The sequence below is a fragment of the Buteo buteo genome, chromosome 11, assembly GCF_964188355.1.
Source record: "Buteo buteo chromosome 11, bButBut1.hap1.1, whole genome shotgun sequence".
Classification (NCBI taxonomy): Eukaryota; Metazoa; Chordata; class Aves; order Accipitriformes; family Accipitridae; genus Buteo; species Buteo buteo.
In genome coordinates this window covers 6,945,019-6,966,290 of record NC_134181.1, presented here as the reverse complement: position 1 = coordinate 6,966,290, position 21,272 = coordinate 6,945,019, and the positions used below count along the sequence as shown (strand labels likewise).

Below are 21,272 nucleotides of genomic sequence, written 5' to 3'. Positions count from 1 at the left end.
TTCCTTCTGCTCTAAATCAATCAGATTTGCCTGGTATTTGTTTACTTCAAACCAAAGTGTAGTACTTTACATGTGTGAACATTAATTTCCTGTGTCGTGTCAGCCAAGTTAGGGAGGAGGCCCAAATCCTGGCTGTTGTGTTTGGTTTTGGTTTGGGTTTGTTGTTGCTGCCTTTTTTTTTTTTTTGTCTTTTTTTTTTTGGCCTCCTCCATGTTTCACTCTCCCTGCTAGCTATGCAATGTCAGCAAGCACAGCTAGTTTACAGTTGCTTTTTTTGACTAGGTCATTTGTCTGGATCAGATACTGCAGAGGTCTGAAGCGCAACCTTTGGGGAACAGCACTTGCTAGGACCCCGTAAGCACTGCTTTTTCACGTACATACGTGTCTGCGTGCATCCCAAACTGTACGTCGCTGTTCTGGAGCTCCCTAACCCAAAAGAGTGGGTTAGCTGAACGCTAACCTGCTGCTGGGCCTGCTGTCATCGCCGATACGAGCAGCTTTGGGCTCAGTGCTCACAGTTTAAAAAGATTGCTTGATATGTTTGGTCAAGGCAGAAATACTTTTTGGGGGAAGAAATTCAGTACTATATTTAAAGAATGCACATTTGCACTAATAACCTTGAACACTGCAACGCTGAGCTGCCACTAATCTGAACGATGTGTTTGAAGTAGCAAGCTCCTTTGGGAGTGTGTCCGCAGGTGTGTGTGTAGCTCTGGATGCACACATTTGTGCAGAAATATATTGTACAAATCACTTCCCGGCAAATTTATAGTGAGACAAAGCTCCGTCACTTGAGACTTTAGCTAAAATTATTCTGATATTCTGAGAAAATTATGTCTTCATTTGCAAAGCAGTCATTTTTGGCAACAACCTCCCAAAACAGTTGGTCAGGCTGAGTTGGTTGGGGTCTTGTATCTCTTAAACTCTTGCCGGTTGCTGTCTACCAGATTACTACTGCATTAATTCTCATACAGGCTGTGTGTTAGGAGAATAGAGATTATTTTAGATGTTATGCATTAAGGCTTAAGTTGACAGATTTAACAGCTATTTATCTCTAGGGAAAGTGGTCTTTCTAACTTTTTGAGTAAGCAAATGCTCCCTGCTGATATCCATTGCTCTTTTACATGTGTGCCAGGCCCCCTGGAAGTAATTAGCAGCAGGATAAATACCTGGAAGATTATAAGGTTTACATTTTATTAAACATTTTTGAATTTCAATACCTTCCTTGTCATAAAAGCACTTCTGATAGTGAGCATACATCCTCTAATAATGACACAAATCATATTACTCTCAGCCATTTATCAGCATTCATACCATTTTGCCCCTGCAAAATTATTCTGTGATTTATTTTTAAAAGTAATAATCTGAAGGATGCAGTAGTACTTAACACAGCAGAGATAAGATGAGGCAAAATTAGTGAACAATTAATGTAAAAGGCTTTATTTAGTTCTTCAGTTGAATTTATATTAAAAAGTATTTATTTGTTGTAATCTACTTTGCATAATGTACAGCTAATTAATCTGTAACTCAGTCTTCCAAGTGACACTGCTCTTGAAGAAGCAGATGGTCCAGTTTCTTAAGACTGAGACTTACCACGCTGGTCATCACAAAATATTTTAAATAGAAATAGGCATTTATGTGAATTTGCTAGGGCCCACCCACATTATTCTTTGAGATTTCTCTACTGGTCCTCCTTTGATTGCCAAATGGTCTGGCAGGTCTGTTTCCCTGCAGGTTGTGGCAACTGTGTTAGAGCCAACTGTGCTTTTTTGGAGATGTTGAAGGGACAGTAACAAGTTAGGGTGATTGGCTTGTTAGCTGCAGGAAGGGAGCAGAGTTTCACTATAGCACAGAGTCATATAATAAATAGAGCAAACAAACCATGAAAAATGATAATTTGTATTTACATCATAACAATTAGTGTACACAAAGCTGTCAGAATCCTAAAAGACTGCACCTAGAGTTTCTAAATTGTCTTGGGAGAACAAAAGCAGCCTTTACCATGCAGGAGGATTATTTTTCATATCCTACTTTTCTTGATAGGGACCACCAAATGCAGCATCACATACGGTCTTGTGGGGTTCAAGTAAACAACCGGTATGATGTACTAAGTGCACATCACTTAGTTTAAATAGTAATTCCAAGAGCTGCTTTCTGAGATGGGTAGAGTTCCTCTCAGGCAATCAGTGTTGATTCTATTTAACAACATTTTCATTTAATTTAATTTAATCTTATTTTATTTATTTTTCCTGTTACTTAGAAAGACATTTCTGTGAAAATGAAGCCATGCATTCTTCTCTTGGACATTTGTCTTCTCCTGCCTGAAATGTAGTTCAGAGTTTATTAACCAAGCCAGAAAATTGCATGCTATCTCAAGAATGTGACTATTTGCTATTCTCCCTGAGATATGCCATATGCTTAGTTACGCTGTCTTAGTAGAGGAAAGGTCTGCTGTTAATGACTGCATTAATGTTATCATATAATTTTTATTGGGTGATTCTCTTATCAAACTGTATGAATGTATGTTATGTTTGGTCAGTGCATAATATTCTTGGGGGTGGGTGGGTGGGGAATCTACAGTCCTTTATGAAAATAATATATTGTTTCTAATTGAGAAGTCAGTGGTTTGGTGTTACTGATGGCATGCAAAACACAAAGCACGCCGTCGTTTTCTAGGGTTTCGTAACAAGACCGCGAGTTCTGCATCTGCTTAATTTTCACAGTTGCAAAGTATTAGACAAACCCAGTAGAGAAATCATGAGACAGTCTGGTTAAATGCAATATCAAAATGGCTATTTTCAGAGTAGTTTTGGTCACCAAACAGAAAAACAATTAAAAATGTATTTGCCTGTTACTAATCAGAAGGAAGATGCTGAAGCACACATTTTTATAGGAGAGCTTAATATTGACATAACATTGAAATCTGGTCTTTTCTTATGCAAATCCTGAAAATATATACATAATTATATACATATGTACAATATTTTGCATAGGCAAATACAGATTTAGTACAAGTGTGTTTTGCCTTGAAGTATACAAAGATTCCTGTCTCTATAGAAAGTGTTTTTTGCTGTTGGTTTGCTTTAACCGTGCAGTGTTTCGGTACAATGAGTACTTGAGTCAGTGTTTATTTCAGTCAGTGAGAAAGCTTCTTTTCAGCGGCATTTGGAGGCAGATCTGTGGCAGGGATAAGAAGGTAGAAAACGAGATCTTGCAAAGAAAGTAATTAACATTGCCATTTTCAGAATAACAACAGAAAAGTGGGAGTACAACTGGGAAGTTTAGAAAGTCTTTCATCTTGAATGTGTTTCTAGTTTGGCTTGGTTTTGTCTTGTATGCAGCATGAAAATGTATATGTATTTAAAAATATAAAAGAAGGAAAATCTATGATTAAAAACTGGTCTTTGCTGCATGGAATGTGTTAATATTTGCAACAGTTGTAAGCATGTTTTAGTGAAACCATTACAAACTACTGTGTGGAATAGGATACCCCATTATGTCACTGATAAAAGTGAAACAATTGAATATGACCCAAGGGTGGATTATTGCCACCAAGCAATGTAACAGAATGTGCATTACAGTTAGCGTAATTGCACAGCTAACTGATTTCCTTTCCTTTAAATTAAAATTGCAGTATGAAACTACATTATCTAATTTTGCTTACCAAGATGTTTAGGAACTGTTTGCAAAGTAGAGCAGACTTGAAGTAATGTGCAGAAATGGGGGAAAAAAACCCTGCTTGCATAAATTATTTTCTACGAGCAACTAAAAGTTCTGGCCTGAATTCTGGCAAACTAGAACAAACTTTGCACAGAAGGCAAATAAACATTCATTGTCCCACAATCCAAACACAATTAGATGAAACTGCAAAAGTCAAATTGGTTACAATTTACTCGACATTTAATGAAACTAAGGAAGAAAAGAAATGACTGAAAAATGGCTTTAGATACTTTGCTTTTGTTTGAGATAATTTCATCTCTGTCTGGTTAGAGGAACACTCAAGGGACAACAGATTCAAAGCCTCATCCTATATGCAAAAAGTCTGCTATCGAGATATTAACAAGCCAAGACTCATTAATTAATCTTATGCCTGTATTTTCTTCTTGTGAGTTTATAATCTCTATTGCTTTCTCGTGTGTTACACTTCCCCAAAATGTTTGTATATTTTAAAAGCTAATATAATCTTGAAATACCAACAACCATGAGACTGAAAAGCTACCAGAATATTTTGGTTCTTTTTTCCAAGTTGGGAAACACATAAGACACAAAACAAAATAGATACAGAACTTGGCTGAACTTTACTTGAATTTTGCCAATGAAAGCTTGCAAAATACAGCCAACTTGGCTATTAAAAAGAGCCCTTGAGCCAGCACTAATTATGTCAACAAGTAGTTCGTGCTCAGTCCTCACTGAGTCCTGCACTTTTATAGGATGGGAGGATGAATGTCATGTACGTATGGAGCTGAGCAGCTGCTTCGTTTACCATTACTCCATTTAAGGGTGTGCTAACCTTGCAACAACCTAGTGACATCATCATTTTTCACCTTATTCCTTTCTCATGGGGTATGTCTTCACAATAAGCCCGAGGTGAAAAGGTTTCCTCGGCAGGCAGACAGCCTGCATGACAAATGTGCTGAGGAGTCAAAGAAAATTTTAACCTGCCCTACCTAGCCGTAGTCACTTTTTGCACCTAGGAGCAAAGTGATAAATGTTTTTTTCTTCAAAAACAGAGAGGTGTAAGGGAGAAGGCAGGGAAAAAGAAGTAGGATATGCTACATATGATATTGTGCTAAAGCGATCTGCATACCTGTTTTTCTTTTCCCCTCGGATAAGCAAGCAGTGTGCCCGACCCCTTACATCTTGATTGCGGTCTTCAAACAATGGGAAGCTCTTTGTTTGAAAAATCTGTGCAGTATTTCTGTGTTAAACAGACCTACGTTATACTCACCTTGGCGACACTAGGGAGCTGCGATTTCGGCTGTGCTTTTTTAGTTTTTACTCCATGTGTATTGTGTCCTCATCATTCAGAAAATATTTTCACACAGAACTAACAAGTCATTGTAATTTTGTGAAGAGTCCCTCTCACTCCAGCAAAATGCCTGATTTTCCATAGGTGATTTCAAATCTCCTAATGTACATCGCATTATATTCTGTTGTGTCCTAGACTAAAGTCAGGCGTAAATAAGGCTCACCAGGATGTACGGTTGCTCATCTGCAAAACACTTGGCTGAAGAACAGTGATTTTAAAATATGATATAAAACTACCTTTGAGGGCAGGGTAGCCATAGCTATATCATTTCTGTAGCTACTTTTGGTTATGAAATAAGAAAAGATGTGATTCAAGAGTTTATATAGCATTGTCCCATAGCAAACTTGGGGATGGCATGGAGGTGACAAAGCAGCGAAGGATGAAATCATCTTGCACTGTCCTGCAGTGGCAAAGTCCAGCCAGAGCTCCTCAGCCGAGCCGAGTGTTCTGGGGGAAGGTATTTGTGTCTGTCCTACGAACGTGGGACAATCTCTTCGACGGGAACGCTTGTGTTATTGCGTGCCTGCCTGCCTGCCTTGCCTTCTCCCCAGAGTAGCGCTCCGGCACGATGGGAACGAGCACCATAAAGTCACCCATGACTTCAGCTGTCATGACAAATGTGCTTATCCTGCACCCCGGCCAGTGAAATGATTCATGTGTAATCCCAGCACCACGATTTCCCAACGCAAGAGACAGCTGATGTAATAAGCAGGGTAATTTAAACATGAAAAAAAGTGGATGAATGGAACAGATTTAGGATTAGGATATCAGGATGAATCTTCAGGAGATGTGTCAGGCTCAGAGAGCAGGTGACATGAAGGGACACAGACCGGAGCTGGCACACAGCTGTCTCTGTGTTTCTGTCATTTATAAAGTTCTGCAGACGTGTGGTAATATGCATGAAGTGTGTGCATATGTACCTGCATAATGTGTCTATACAACCTGCACTGTAAAACATACCAAAGATCCAGAAGAAGAAAGATCTTCAATGCTGTATAATTCGTTATGCACTGCATAGTAGACTTTTCAGATATTTTAATTGTCATGTTAAGATTTTAGATGTAAAACCATTGTGATTGAACAAACAGGCTTTTAGCTAATTTAAGTTAGAATAAAAGTGAGCATTTCAAAGCTGTATGGTGGGAATAGCTCATAAATGAAGCATTTTTCTCCTTAGGGATATAATCAGAATGCAGAAAAATCCCTGTAGGAAAAGCATTCATAAATTAGAAAAAAAAATGGCTAAACAGAAGCATCATATTGCCAGATATTAAGCTGGAGGTATGCTAAAAGAACCCTGGCCTTGTTTGTAAAGTTGTGAATAAATCTGTTAAAAATAATTGAATTTATATTTAACTTGAAAAACAGGGTAAGATCTTTCATTCCGCACTTATAAGTTTGAATACACTTTCAGTTGCTCTTAGTTATCTCAAATTAAATCTTAAATTGAGCTTGTGGTTCTGTGAATTAATACTCTGGCCTTTCAGCTCTTTTGCTGAGGTCATTCAAATCTAATGGTAGAAATGGTCACAGGGTCAAGTCTTGGTATGTAGAGTATAGAAATGGTTTAATGATGCCAGCAGATGTTTGCATTCTGCATGTTGGAGTTGTAATGCACTGGTGGGCTCTGTGAAGGCACTCGATTATCATGTTATTATATCTTCATTCTATCTGAATTGTGAGGTAAGGAATAAGAATGCATTAAAATAAGGTGAAGGTTCTGCCTTAAACTAACAAAAATAAGCAAAATCAGAGTTAATTTTCTACCTACGCCCTTCTTAACTGTCCCTATTGTGCTTAGTCATTGTCAGGGTCCTGGGAGGTTGCATAAACTTAAATAAATAGGCTGCAGTTGGCTAGAAAAATCGAGACACATAAGAATGACTTTGAAATGCTTTGGGTTTACCCATTATAAGTCAGAACTTAAGTATTACGTTTATAGACTTTATATCTAGTTCTCTGTTAATGTCATAATTCTATAAAAGGTTGAAAATATCCATGAATATGAAAATATTAATGACCAAGGAGCCAATAAAGAATTGTAAAGTGCCAGGCAGGTTCTGCCATATGGACTCAACACTGTTAATATAAATAAGTGCAGATTGTGCATAAAAGTGTTATAGGAACAGGACATGCAGTACACGGTAGCCAGTTTTAATCATTTGTTGATTATAAAGATATTAAAAATCAAGTGAACATACAGAATTGCAAACTGCACTGGAAAGCAAAAGCTTTTAAATACAGAATTGCATTCTTAATGTTTTTTTATTCTTTTTTTGTTTAAATTTGACCTCTATTCCACCTCCTTCTAAAACACATTGTTCCAAAAGGGCTTGTGTTTTTCCACTCAGAAACACAACATAGCCAACATCACTAAACAGAAGAGATCCCAGGACGGCTACATTCCCGTAGTTTGTTTTTAAGGACATTTTGCAAAATCGTGTTTCTAGGCTAAAAATCATATATGAAGTTTCATCCTTTCATTCGTAGCAATTTTACAAATAATTTTATAGTACTTTTAAAAGGAAATGAATGAAACGTGACTAAATGCTGATAAGCCTTTTGTTTAGCCATTCTGTGTAACACCAGAATGGGATATTTACTGCTGTTGTGAGTTTTATTTGTCATCTTTCCTAGTTCATCACTGCCATCTTTCTCCTTGGTCTGTACAGATAATTATAGCCAGCTGTGATGATTGTTATTAAGGTTATAGCAGTAAAAGCTCTTAACAAATGTACTATGATTTGAAGCTACTGCGTTGTAAGTTTATCCTATAATAATGTGTTTAGTGGACTTCAAGGGGATGCATACGTGACACTGCAGAGCTGTAAATTGCAATAGCTTCGGAAGTCAATGAGGGCTCAGTATCGTGTCTTACGGGACACACAGTCTGTACGATACGTATTTCAAAGGCTACTTCCAAACTATACTTTCCTTCTCGAAAGGTCTGCGCACATCAGTGTTACCCATGCTTGCTGTAGAGGGCAAAGTGTGTCTGCTGGCTGTTTGCTGTGTTTGGAGCTAACAGACCGTAGTAAAGGGGAATGAGCAGCCGTCCTCTGGGTCTTCCATCACTATCATTGCAAATAAATAAATAACCTAAATTCTGATTCCAAAGCCAAAAGCTACCTTCAGGTTCACCTCTGCAGTCTTGTTGAAAACAATGTATGAACTAGCAGAGAGCCCTGTGTTGACTTTTAATTCCCCGGTGCATTTGCTGTGCTGCCGTATGTGCTAGTGCAAGTGTCCGTGGAATGGTAGGGGAAGAGGGAGCGTCTTCTTCCCTCTGAAAGTCATCGACAGAAACTGCACAAGAAGTAGTGCAGTGAAAGTATTAAAACATCACTCAGAAGGAAGCTGCGCTTGAGCCTCCTGTATTGTTCTGTCGCACGTTAGTGTAGAAGGCTGTGGTGAAGTGTGATAAATTTGGTTCTTCTACACTGTATTATCACTTTGTTGCTTAAGTGGTCTTGTGAAAAAAGGCGACAGCAGTACCTAACGGACAGTACGATTTAAGTCCATCAACAGCACGTTTTTTCTAATGTGAAACCTTGTTAGCATTTGTCAGCTGGGAGATGTATTTTGACAATCAAGAGATATTGTTCAGGTGGTTGAAATAATTTTGACATGTTTGATTATATTTTTTTTTCCCAATGCATGCTGATTAATCCTAGGTTCATATATCACACCAAATTGGAAAATGCAGCCTACCTGTATGATGAATGTGTTTAGAAAGGTTTAAAGTTTTGTTCGCTGTAACATCAGTGCCCTTGAAGGCTGTGGACAGACTAGATCCAGGATTGCAAATACGCTTCTCCCTCCCTCCCTCTCAAATGCCCCCTCCCTCGCTGCCCTGCTCCCTCCTGGGGGGGCTGAACCCCGTCAAGCACTGCAGGCTGAGGTGGGAGTGCTAGCTCAGACTAAGTTTATTCTAACCCAGGAGACTGAAATGAATTGGAGAGTTTTCTATTGCAGACTTTTCTGTTGGTAGACCGTGGGGGTGGCCGCCTAGGATGAAGGGAAAAGGCAGGAAGGCAGTGATGAGCAACTGGAGGGTGCGCGTTGTTCATGAGAAGTAGCGGGTGGTAACCGTAGTCTTTATGCAGATAAAACTGTCTACCTATAGCCTCAGTAGGAAGACCTTCAGAACCTGTAGATAGGATTCAAGTGAAGCATGCGTATGCCTAAGGTCCAACGTAATAATAAGTGGCAATTAAATTTGCATCCGTTTCACCTGTGGACTTAGTTGTCAAGTTTTTTTGATGTCTTGGGGCAGGGAAATGCATTGGTGCCCACAGACTTATTGGCGTTATGTCATTACCATAAAATTGTAAATGAGAGTTTCCCTTCCCTCCCCCTGCACGAGCGCAGGGGAATCACAAGCAGTGATTCTGGTCATTATGTGCAAGAAGAAGTGATAACTGAAACAAAGAGGCATCGTGTTGTACAGGCTAGTTTTTATCTTCAGTCAGCTGGATTGCAAATAAAGGGATAAATATGCATTGCCAGAAAATGGATTATTCTTTTCTTTTTCTTTAAGTACTGTGGGATCTCTCCCTTCTTCCACCAGGAGACCTACAAGGTCGCCAAATTAAACCTGTATACAATCCAAAAATTGAATCTTAGTACATCCATTTTCCTAATACAATTTCTGCAATACCTATCGGTGCTGACAGTTTTGGTCACATATCTCTATTGTGCTGTTCAGTTTTATTTGACAGTGCAGGATGGCATCAGCATGTATTGGAGGTAACATCTGAGCTGTGGCTGATCTCTTGGGACTGCTGTGCTACTTTACCTCCTTGCCATCATAAATGGATGTTTCTGTCATTCCCTAAGATTTCCTCCTGGGTTAGGCATCTTTCTTTAATTATTAATCAAAAGCAATGTAACAATCATTGCAAACAAATGTATCACTGTACTGAAGCAAGTATGTTGGATGGGATGTTAGTAGTATTATTGGAACAGGATTTGGATGTAAAGGTTGTGATCTTGTCTTTTTCACATCTGCTTGATACATAAATTATTATGCTAGTCTGAGTATTGTATTTCCCTGCTGCAAAAAGAGAAAAATAAATGCACTAGGCTAGCTTTTTCTGCAGCGTTCAAACTGAACAAAGGCCAAGTGACTTATGCAAAGCCATTCCTGAAATCTGTGACATAGCTAGGACAAAAATGTCCCGAGTTTGAATGCAACCATATGCTTACCACAGGGGAAAAAGAGCGCACAGTTATAGATATGCAAAATCCCACTGCTTTTTGTTTGAGTTGAGACTAGTTTATGAACTTCTATTGTCCTTAGTTTTCACGTATGTTTTACTTGCAGCAGTCATGCTTTCAGAAGGAAGTCTACATTTGATACATTTTTTTTTCCTAGGCGCAAATCTGTGCGTCACTGTTCAGTTCCCAGTTTGCATGCACTCACACAGGTCTCACTTCAGACACGGGATCCTTGAGCAGTACCTGGGAGATGTCTGCTTTAAATTAAGCACCCCTTGCTAGAGGTCAGGTTAAAGAAAAATCTCCAACTGCTCTAGTCGGCATGGAGCAACTTTGTGTTTTCCCTTGCGGAGCTGAGGGTAAAGGCACAGGCAATGCTTGTCGGTGGGTGAGAGGGAGCACTGTGCCAGCCTTGGGCACAGACACCTCTCCTCTAGCAAAACTCTCTGGCTACGTCCCCACGTTACGTTTCTCCCTGAGTGCACAGAGACATCTGTGAGAGCTTTGGGCTTCGTAAGGGGCTGCAGCGTCTGGTGGCTGCACAGCTTCCCCATCGCCTGCCGCCTCTTCCCACACATGGACCAGCTTACCAGCTCAGCTAGGGAAGATGGGGTTTCGTCACTAAAAACTGCTACTCGTGGTCTTAGAAATAGAATATCAATATAAAAGACATACATTTTCACAGAAACAAAGCGATGGGTTCATTTGGTTTCCATTCACAGCATTAGCTTAATCCCGCTGTTGAATACGCAGATGTACAAAGCTGTGGCTCTATCTAATAAAATACATGTGATCAAATCTGAACTGCTTGTCTCTTTGAGACATTCATTTAATACATAAATTTAATATACTTTTCTTTGATAAAACTCTTATTAGGTGTTGAAGACATTGCCATTTTAAATATCGGACTAAGGATATTTACTGACTCCTGCAAATCAGTCATTCTATTGAAGATATTTATTAAGCTCCAAAAAATTATCCATATTTCATTGTGTGCAATATATATGGGTACACGACATTGCATTGTGGTGTTTAATTTTTTTCTTCTTGAATTTCTTACAGGTATCAGTCTTGACTGAAGTAAAGTCAAGCTGACTATTTTAATATTAGCATAACAGTATAAAAACTACCAAAAAGAAACTGCTGGAATATGAACATTAGTTTTCATTTGTGTTCACTCAAATTGTCACAAATGTTCTATCTCCTTCAACAAGCCTCTTGCTATTATAAAAATATAATAATGTAAATATCTGCATTTATTAAAAAATCATTTGTGCAGCCCATAGTCACCCTTTTAGAGGCACTGAATGTAGGTCCTTATGCTGGAAATTAATAATGTCCTCATTCTCCTGTTAACCTCATGTCTGCTTTATAGGAAGCAGAGGCCAAACTTTCCAGAGCAACTGAAAACTGCTACATCTGCCACTTGTGATGAAACTTGTATGAATTCTTACTCAGGCTAATTTGAAAACATGCACGCTGAAATTTTAGAATGATTCCAAATTCTGACTTTCTACTCTCAGGGAAAAAAAAAAGTGATCTGCGCTGTTTTAATGAAAATATTTTAATCTGTCTGGCTTGAAAACGTTTTCTTCCTTAAATACTGCTGCACTTCGAATATAATCAGTACATGGTAATGAGGAAGAGGTGAAGGTTCTAGTTTTGCATCTCTTTCTCAGTGTCTTTTACAGGATTCAGCCTCTGTGCTTTTAAAAAAATGTGACTCCAACCTAGCTCTCCCTCTTTTTGTAGGACTTAACCTTACCTACCTATCCCAGTCCTGAGAACAGAGAAATGTGAATCCAGTGATGTTTGTAAAGGTTTAGGAAGCCATGGACTATTACAAAGATATTTAACGAATAAGGAAGTGATGTTACCTTGTAAGCTTATCCCAACTAAATTTTCCTGATTTTATCTTAATATAAATAAAAAATGACTAAGTGATAGTCATGTGGGAATTACAGCAATTTCTAGGTAATATGAGGTTATCTGTAAAAGAATGCACATGATAAACTTCTTTTGAATTATTAGCTAGCTCTAGCTTTAATATGTATTCTATATAATGTACTTCAATGTTATTCTGAAAATATTCTTAAACAGCAAAATTAATTAAAAATTGAATATTTGAATATTTTATTGATGATTAAAACCCATAAAACCTTCCAGGAGTTCATGGAAATAGATGCTTCTGTGCATAACAAGACATTGATGCTTTTAAAAAATGCCTAAATTGTGGGTGCTACTTCTATTTCAATGAATAAACTCTTGACTTACTTTTATTTGCATAAAAGGTGAAAGATGTGAACTGCCGCCACTAGATCCATGCAAACAGTCAGCATCCAAATTACAAGTGCTCTTAATAGGTCCCTCAGGCTCAGATTCACAAAAGACATTCCCATCTGATGTCATCAAAATATATGCAGAAAACTATACGACCTTTTCAGTTGCATTGTGGGATTTTTGAACATCAGGATTTTTGACAGGATACGTTGAAAGATGGATGTCATGTAAGTTAGCAGTTGCACTTGCAAATGTTATACATGTCTGAGAATAATTTGTCCACAACATTTAAATACCTGTGATACAGTGGGAGATGTGTTTTAGCGGTGAAGGAAGAATAATCCAGGAAGGTTTTCCTGCTGACTGGTACGGGGTTGAGTTTGGGTGCAGCAGCAGGACTGACACAAGTGAAATAACTGCGTGAGAGGAGAAGTCCTGCAAGTGCTTCTGCACTGTGGTGCATTCTGGACAGTCCTAGGGACAGCACTTTGGGATGCACCTGAGTTCTGTTACTCCAAATACGCTACTGGGAGAGGTATGGCTGCCCAAATGCTTGTTTGCCTGTGCTGGTGGCAATGCGGGAGTCCAGGGGGTGAGAGGCTGAAACAGGAGCCATAAGAAGGGCAGGGGAGGCTAGTAGCTAGAGGATGAGAAAAGTCACAGGGGAGTTCAAATGTCTCTGAAGTTATATGAGGGCACTTGTCAAAGTCAAGGGTAAAAGACAGAGAAATGCTAATAAAAAGCTCAGTTTCAAAGCTGGGAACTGAAAATTGGATGCCCGGTTCTGTATTTAAGCAACTAGCATGACATTTAAATGTATGAAATGCCTATTTACAAGCTGAAATAAATGCTTATGTCACTGATAGGAAGAGGATTGAGGCAGGTGAAAACATCCATCCCAAATGCTGGCGTTCACCTTTGCCTTTGCTGCGTGAAAGAGATGGTGAGGGAGATTCCGTGCTCGGGGTAAAACTGAATTTAAACCTCAGGTTGCACAATAAGAACCTAATGAATTGCAGAATGTGTCTCTTTACTCTGAAAAAGAGTAAAGGAACACGAGCAATCTTGGACTGTATGTAAATTGTTTCATTGTACCTGCAAAATATAACATGAAAAACTTGAGACTTATAAAATGTCACCTGCTCTTATCGAGCTTCGAAGAGATTACCTCTTAACAGAAGTTTCATTTTCATTTCCTCCAACATTTACTGAAGTGAACGAGGGCCGTGACTCCTTTATTTCCTAATCCTAGCCAGCAACTTGCTTTTTTCTGTGTTTTATGTCATTCCATATGACATTGCATCAAGGCAATTCAGTGCCGCATGCAGTTGAACCAAAAGCAATTTAAGTCAAAAATGGACAAATATGGATGTCATTTATAAAGCTTGTTCAAAGGTCTTTGACACAGCTCAAAGCTTGCGCACTTTTGAGGTGCAGCAAGGTTTTTCTCCTCTTATTTCTGAAGCCAAATTGTGGCGTTTTAATAGAACTCCGCTGAGTGAGTAGCAGACAACACTCTGTACTAAGAACAATCCTTTCGTAAACTAAAAGTGTTTTCACTTTTATTATTTATAGAAACTTTTTCGAAGAAAAATATAGGACCCAATATAAAAACAAGTGTAGCAGTATCAGTGGAACAGCCTTGCAGACTAAAACCCAAACATCTTGTTGTACAGTCTGTTAAAATCTAAAAGCTCGTCCAGTGTACAGAGTTGGACTATGATGGGGAAATAAATTATGTTTTCTTTGATGGCTTCTCTGTTTTCACACCCATTTTAATCAGATCCTAAATGCTGTTGGTTCTAAGGCTTTGCTTTCAGAGTATTTTATTTTATATATATATATCAAAATATGTATTTATGTATTTATTTATACATATATATTTTTATATATTTTTAATATACATATATAAAGAGACACTTCCTCCCCAGTTAAGACTCTGTGGCTTGCTCTTTCTTTTGCTTAGTCATTGGCACCAAAAGCCCAGATGTACCCAGGCAGTCCAGCTCTAAGAAGAAGTCTGTATGGAGAACTTAAAACCTCTGTGTAAGGCCACAAATTCCAATGCAATACTATACGCTGGAAAAGATTTCTGAAAGTGCTGTTTCTTCAACAGAGAATGCTCAGAGATTCTTAGAAATTTTTCTTTTACCGAAGTGCTGAAGAGTTTCTCTGAGTAATTAGTTCACTAGTGATCTTGAGATAAAATCATAGTGGCAAATAAAAAATACCCCATTTACAAATGTTTCCTCATGTGTTTGGGTTTTTTTTCTCTTCTTATCCTAAGTGTTCAGCTAATACAATTCATATGTCCTTTACTTGGGATCTCAAGAAACATTTGGAATTGCTTATAAACATATTTCTTTAATCTTGTTTTTGATTAGGACATGTTTCAAAGCACTCAGATGTCCTGCTAAGAAAATTCAAGAGAGAGATCACAGTTAAGTGCATCTCTGTAGCTCTAAATAATTCTCCCCTCCCTTCTCCCGTGCCTTCATGACTTGTCCCTTCCCCTGAGCCAGGGGGGCTACTCATGCTTTTGCCATCAATGTTATTTTGTCAACTGAAGTGTGTTCAAAATTACCAGCACAGATTTATTTTGTTATTTAAAACATTCCGTTGCTGTCTGTTGTCTTTGCAATAAAAGGTCATGGTAAAATAGCGTCATGAGAACTGTTTTCATTAAGAAGGTATAATGGCAAATAAAAGTGCAGTTTGTAAATAAATTTATTACAATTAATGATAATATGTATGCTGTGTTTTCGTAAAATACATTCGTCAAAATATTGCTGTTGGTAAAAATGGGTTTAAGGATCCTTGTCAGTATGTTTGGCTGATTAATTAAGGAACTTACTTTAATATCAGAATAACATCATCATAGCTTCTTGAAGCAATTAAAGTAATGAATTACTTGCATTCCCTTACATTTTATCTCGATTCTCTATCTTTTGCTACACTCTTTTCCAAATAGTAAATATATTCAGTAATTATATCTGATAACATGTAAGTAGTTTATATTAGATAGTGAGATATATAATGCAGATAAAAATAGTCTACATTACATCTAGTGTATATTACATTTATTTTATAAATGTAGTATGCGATGCTTGCTTACTGCATATTTCAAAAGGGCTCTGAAAGCTTGATAAACTGATAGGCACTTTATACAGAGTACGTTATTTCACACGCCTCCTTGGTTCTTGCAGTTACTTCTGGAACAAAACATGGTTTAAGAGTGCGTGGCAGCAGAGCTAAACACTTCAAGGAAAAGATGAGAGTATATCTAATCCGATTCAAACTGTCCGTGATATTTAAGGTGTAGCCACTGTTTAATATTTTAATATCAGAAACCAATGGTTTAAATATAGCATTCGTGGAGTGTTAGATTCTTAAAAAAAAAAACCAAAAATCAGCCTACCTCTGTAGTATATAAGATCTTACCCCACATAGAAACAGACTGTTAATAGCAATCGAAATGCAACTACAAAATTGTTGCTATTTTCAGATGCTCTTGAGATTAAAGAAAAGATGTCTAAAATATTTTGCTGCCCTAACTAGAAGTTTCACCTTCAGTTTCCCAAGGTGACTGTACCTCCAGTGCCAGTACCGAGTACCGGTGGCAGGAGGTGTGGGGTGCCCCGAGGTGCTGGGAACATACGGCATGCACCCTGAGTGACTTCTTTCTTTCTGTGCTCTCCTGCGGACGTCTTCTGGATACGGGACTGGTTTGGCTGTGCAGAGGGATGGGACGGTGAGTCTGAGGTCTCACACCCTGCTGTTATTTAAGGGGTGACCCCGATTACCCCCAGTGGCTCATGACATCCTCTGTGCCACAGGTTTCTGGCCCCTCCAAATGGCTGGAGGCTGCGTTTGTGGGTTTAGCTTTTGCCTGTGTTTGACTTGCAAGACGGAGCTCAGTTTGGAAAGCTGTCATCAAACGGCAGAAAACGATTCCCTGGCAGATTGAGAGTGCAGTCTAAGAAGACAACCCTCTGCCTCACCATTAAATCACCATCGTTCCTGCTCATTTGTAATGATCTCAACCCGACCCCCAAGTGGGGGTGAGGAGTAGGGATATCCGCAGCAAACAGGAGGTACGCAGAGGGTATGCATCCAAAATAAAATTCTCCCAAGGCCTGTACAAAAAGCAGTGTATACATTCTGTCTCGGGACTGAATACAGCTGACCTCGCAGTTGTCTTTACCATGAAGTTTTGGAGGACAAAGCCCAGTGAAAGACTACATGCCGTATTACTAAAGTATACTTTGGTGAAATATTTCTCAGCACTGAGCAAACATTACAAGTAACGAATATATTTAATGGAGTGTATTATTTTATTATAGCTAGTTGCTATAAGAGGCAGTTAAAGCACGATAAACAAAAGAAGCAGAAATGTGATGTTCTAGAAGATCAGATCTCTTTGCCTTTTATCTGTTTTGTCAACTTGCATTCATCTACTTTCTGTTTTCTTTGGTGGGCAGTCATCAAGGCGTGAAATAGCTGCCTTCCCACATTACCAAGCCATGTAAATTTTGCTTTGGGAATGAGCTTATTTCAGACAGCATTCCTAATCGTGGTGCCTTAGCACCACTTGCATAGGGAAGAACACATGATGAAAATGTTTTAATTCTTAGAGATGACACAATTACTAATCTGTGGCCTCGATGAGGTTTAACATATGAAATAATGATAAAAAGTCATAAATATGTTAGAAGAGCAAAGAGCAAAATGCTTATTTTTTTGTGTTAAAGTTTCCTAGTCTTTCTATATTTTGTCAGTTTATATGGGTCGACTGTATTTTTTTTTGTTTCAAGGACTGTATCCTACTGTTACTGCTGTCCACTACACTCCTAATGGCAGAGTAACACTGAAATCATAATTATATTTCCTAATTATGTGTAATTAAGCAAAACCCAGATGATGTATTCAGCAAGCTCTTGGAATAGCCAAGGGTCAAGGACTTTTGGAATTTTGTAGCATTTCTCTAAATAAGCACATTATACTGTTAAAGCCAAGATACAGTTTTGTGCAGTCTGTTCTGTAAACCTGCTTAACAGCTAAAATATATAGTATTCATTTATTTAGCTGAGTAAGGATATAGTTGAGATTTCCTCCCTCCCGTTTTTAGATTTGTCGTACTTAACCCAGGAAAAGGGACTTTAAACTCAGCACCATAATGTTCTGCATGCTGACAAGCTAAGTGATATTTATTTTTTCAAACCTTAATCCTTTTGAAACATGGAGAAATAAATACATCCTCTTATCTAGCATATGCCTGAGACTGGAAATAAATTCTTATTTTCTTGTAGTCCTGTACCAATGGTCTACAATGAATAATTTGGGCAGTCTCACTGAATATAATAGAAAGAGCTTCTCTATTACCAGTGATAATTATAAAGCTCATAATGGGAAACCTCCAAAGCCCTACCATCAATCAAGGAAAATAAACAATGGAAAATGATAGGTATATAGAAGTGAAAATGGCAAAACCACATATGGAAATGCAATAGTTTCTGCGAGGTTATAAATCATGGGGGAGTCATAATTTTAAATGTAATTAATATTCTCAGATTAAAACATAACTTTCTAAGGAATTTAGCAGACATTTTTACAGTCAGGAGCTGGACGAGTCAGAGCGTTAGTAATGGGATTAAGGAGACTTTCACTTCTAGATCATTAGGTCAAATATGACCCAAATCTCCAGTGCCTGAAAGTTATCGTTTCGCAGCTGTGCAGTGGCCTTTGTAAAAAGATTTGTTGATTTTGGTCTAGACCCCAGCAGGCAAGGGTCTGCAGACCAAAATCAGCCGTGCTGTAAGCAGTTTTGTTCTCAGTGAAAACAAAAGAAGTTGGCCTCCATTATCTCAAAGCTTGGATTTTGGAGTGTTAGAGCATCGTTAAAAACCTATCATGTGAATCCTTCCAGTAGCAGAAGCCAAGAACAAAATGGCCTTTGCGAGGAAGCTGCCTGCTTGGTCTCTGGAAGGGATCCCTCCGGACGAGGATGCAGATGAGCGTCGTTTACTGGAAGTTTTTCTCTCCTTGTCTCATGAATGCCTATCCTGGAAACCTAAGACAAAGAAAAAGCAAAGGCCTTCAGAACATTCCTTAGCGTGTAAATTCCCACACATGCTTCTTGAAATAGAGGTGGATGTGAATGATAACCCCAAAGTCCATTGCCATCAGTTTAGCCATCTACATCAATTTACTGGTAAAAAGCTTGCTAAAGATTTGTAAGTGAATGATATATTAGTTTTGCTATTAGTTGTGATAGCGAATGTAGAAAGGGAGGAACCCACCTGGTGTAAAGTATTAGTATCCAAATTAGGAAAACCCTATTTTTTTTTTTTCAACACCTTGTTGGCAAATTTTAATCTTACGTGGTCTTACATGAATGAACTCAGGGGCACATTGTGCATTGTCTCAGGAAGGATTTGGGCAGGAGCTGGACCTGCCAGCAGCAGTGCACTATGTGGGAACAGTACATCCAGTTTATCTTCCCATCTCACACCATGGCCCAGAAGGCTCCAGCTAATGCACTTGGCTTTCTTCATACTGAAGTGCTGGAGGTTAGAGGCCTTGAAATTTTCTCCACTCACACATAGTGCCATTCCCCTGCAAAATTTGGTAATGTTCAAAATACGTCTGTTCATGCTGGTTGACTTCTCAGCCACTTGCTTTCCCTTCAGGGAGATCTGAAGACATTCAGGGCATGTTTGGAGTTTTCTGAAGTTTTTGTGTCTATGTTGATTCCTGAAGTGGCTCGCTGGGGAGGCAGTGAGTTAATTAAGGTTTCCTCTGGGCTGTCTGTGGGGACGAGCGTGCCTGGTGCACACTCACGCTGTGACGGGTGCTGGACCCAGTCTGGTTCAGAAACCTCTGCCCTTGCTGCAGTGCACTGTGCTTACGCTTATAAACCCAGCAGAGAGGTAGAGTCCACACATTCAAGGACAGCACTACAGTAACATGTGCTTTCTTACATGTTCGCCCAATGCTTTCTTGAACACGAAATTGTTAACAACTTAAAAATTCAGTCCTTGAACCAGCTCTGTTTCTCCTAGTTCTTGTTACTGTCCTCAGGACGTGACCAGTGCCGTTGCCTCACCTCCATTTGGACTGTGGCTTATTTACACCTCTTGGGTCTAGGACACTTCCCGAGATGCTGACTTGCAGTTTTCCATTCTTTTCACTTCTTTTCCCAGCCACAAGCAGGCCCAGTTCCTTCCTTGTTTTCCGCCCTTCATTCCTGCCCCCTGTGACTCCCCAAACCACTCTTGAGCCACTATCTTTTTGGCAGAGCTTATAACTGTAGAAATAATGGAGGACGAAGGAAATGTCTGTTGCTCTAGCGATAGTTGTAATATGGTAATTGCCAGTGGTTTATTCTGTGGCTAAATCAGCCAGTGCTTAAAGGATTCCAGTTTTGAAATCCTTTGTTCCTGTTTTGGAATTCTTCCATGTTCTTTTCCATACATCTGAGTGAAGGTGAGACTCTTTTTCATGTGATTTCCACCAAAATCAAATATATTTTTGACAGTTGAGGAGTCTGTCTACAGGCTGAATAAAAATTTTTGCAATGTTGTTTTTTCATACGTATATAATACTAAATATTTTCCAGAAATATTTGTTCCCGTGTTGGAAGGTTACAAGAGGAAAAGACCAGTGAACCATTGGTAGCAATGCGTTTTGTTTGCAGTGCTTTGTTTCCTGTTGTGAATTTCATTTACTAGGTACACATGACACAAAGCTTTATTAATTGCACGAAGAAATGACACCACTATTATTCCCAGTAACAAATGAGTCACTAAGTTTGCAACAGCGGACGAAATATAAATGCATGCATGTGAGATCTGCAATAGCTATAGGAGCTCTTCCTAAAAATAAATTTCAACTGATTTACAGCATTCTCGAATAGTTTAATATGCCATACTGTGTGTGATATATTCAGATTTCCAGTCCCAATGCATTCCTGAAAAGAATGTCCAGTGTTGTTGTAAGGATTAAATGTCCCATGGGGTATAAAAGCACCAGAGGATGGAGGACAATGAAACATTAGATGTAAAAACAAACAGATGTAGCATAATAAGTAAAAGGTCAATATGTGCTGAGGACCAGCATGCGTAAAATCAGAATGGTAATTTCAAATAGTCAGAGGCCAGTACGGCAGCAGAGCTCCCTCCAGTACCGCCCGGTTAAAAGAGTCATTAGGCAGCCTGTACTCCAGCAATGGGCTCGAGTGAGAGAGAAGTTTGGCTCTGCTATCTTTACTTGCCTCTTAAATAATTCATATGGTTAATATTTAAGTTTCAGAAACCTGTGGCCAGCAAGAGAAAGTTCTTCTAAATGACCCCATTTGTGCTAATGTAACAATCTAATGAAAACTTTAATGCTTATGTTTGCATAATTTCAATTCATTTTTGCTGTTCTGATTATTAAAATTGCTCATTTAATAGCTATCTTTTGTTTTGTTTGATTTCAGCATTCCCTTTGGTAGGAGTTGCAAAAATTGTGAGGAAATGGATTTAATAGACACGGTCTCAGAAATGGTTAGCTAAATGGTGCTGCAAATACTCCCAATTTTTCCCTTTGTTCTTTTACATATGTTTAAAGATATTTCTGTTAATTTACAATTTGAAAGGTGGGTGAGGAGCAGAGAGTTTGAAAAATAGATTACTGTCTTCATTAATACAGGTTTGACCTACAAAGTCTTCACGTACTTAATGATTAAAAACCAAAGTACTAA

The 21,272-nt window shown here is 38.6% G+C and overlaps 1 protein-coding gene across 3 annotated transcripts in view; it reads left to right on the top strand.

Moving 5' to 3' along the window:
• WWOX (WW domain containing oxidoreductase) overlaps positions 1–21,272 on the top strand; it is a 535,055-nt gene that overhangs the window by 324,349 nt on the left and 189,434 nt on the right. Inside the window, exon 9 of one of the 3 annotated variants that reach the window (XM_075039975.1) lies at positions 14,496–14,635. The exons of the other annotated variants lie outside the window; for them this stretch is intronic. Within the exon in view, the coding sequence (XP_074896076.1) occupies positions 14,496–14,579 (84 nt within the window). The 3' untranslated portion in view covers positions 14,580–14,635. Of the gene's footprint in view, positions 1–14,495; positions 14,636–21,272 lie in introns of those variants that run through there. 3 annotated transcript variants of the gene reach the window in all.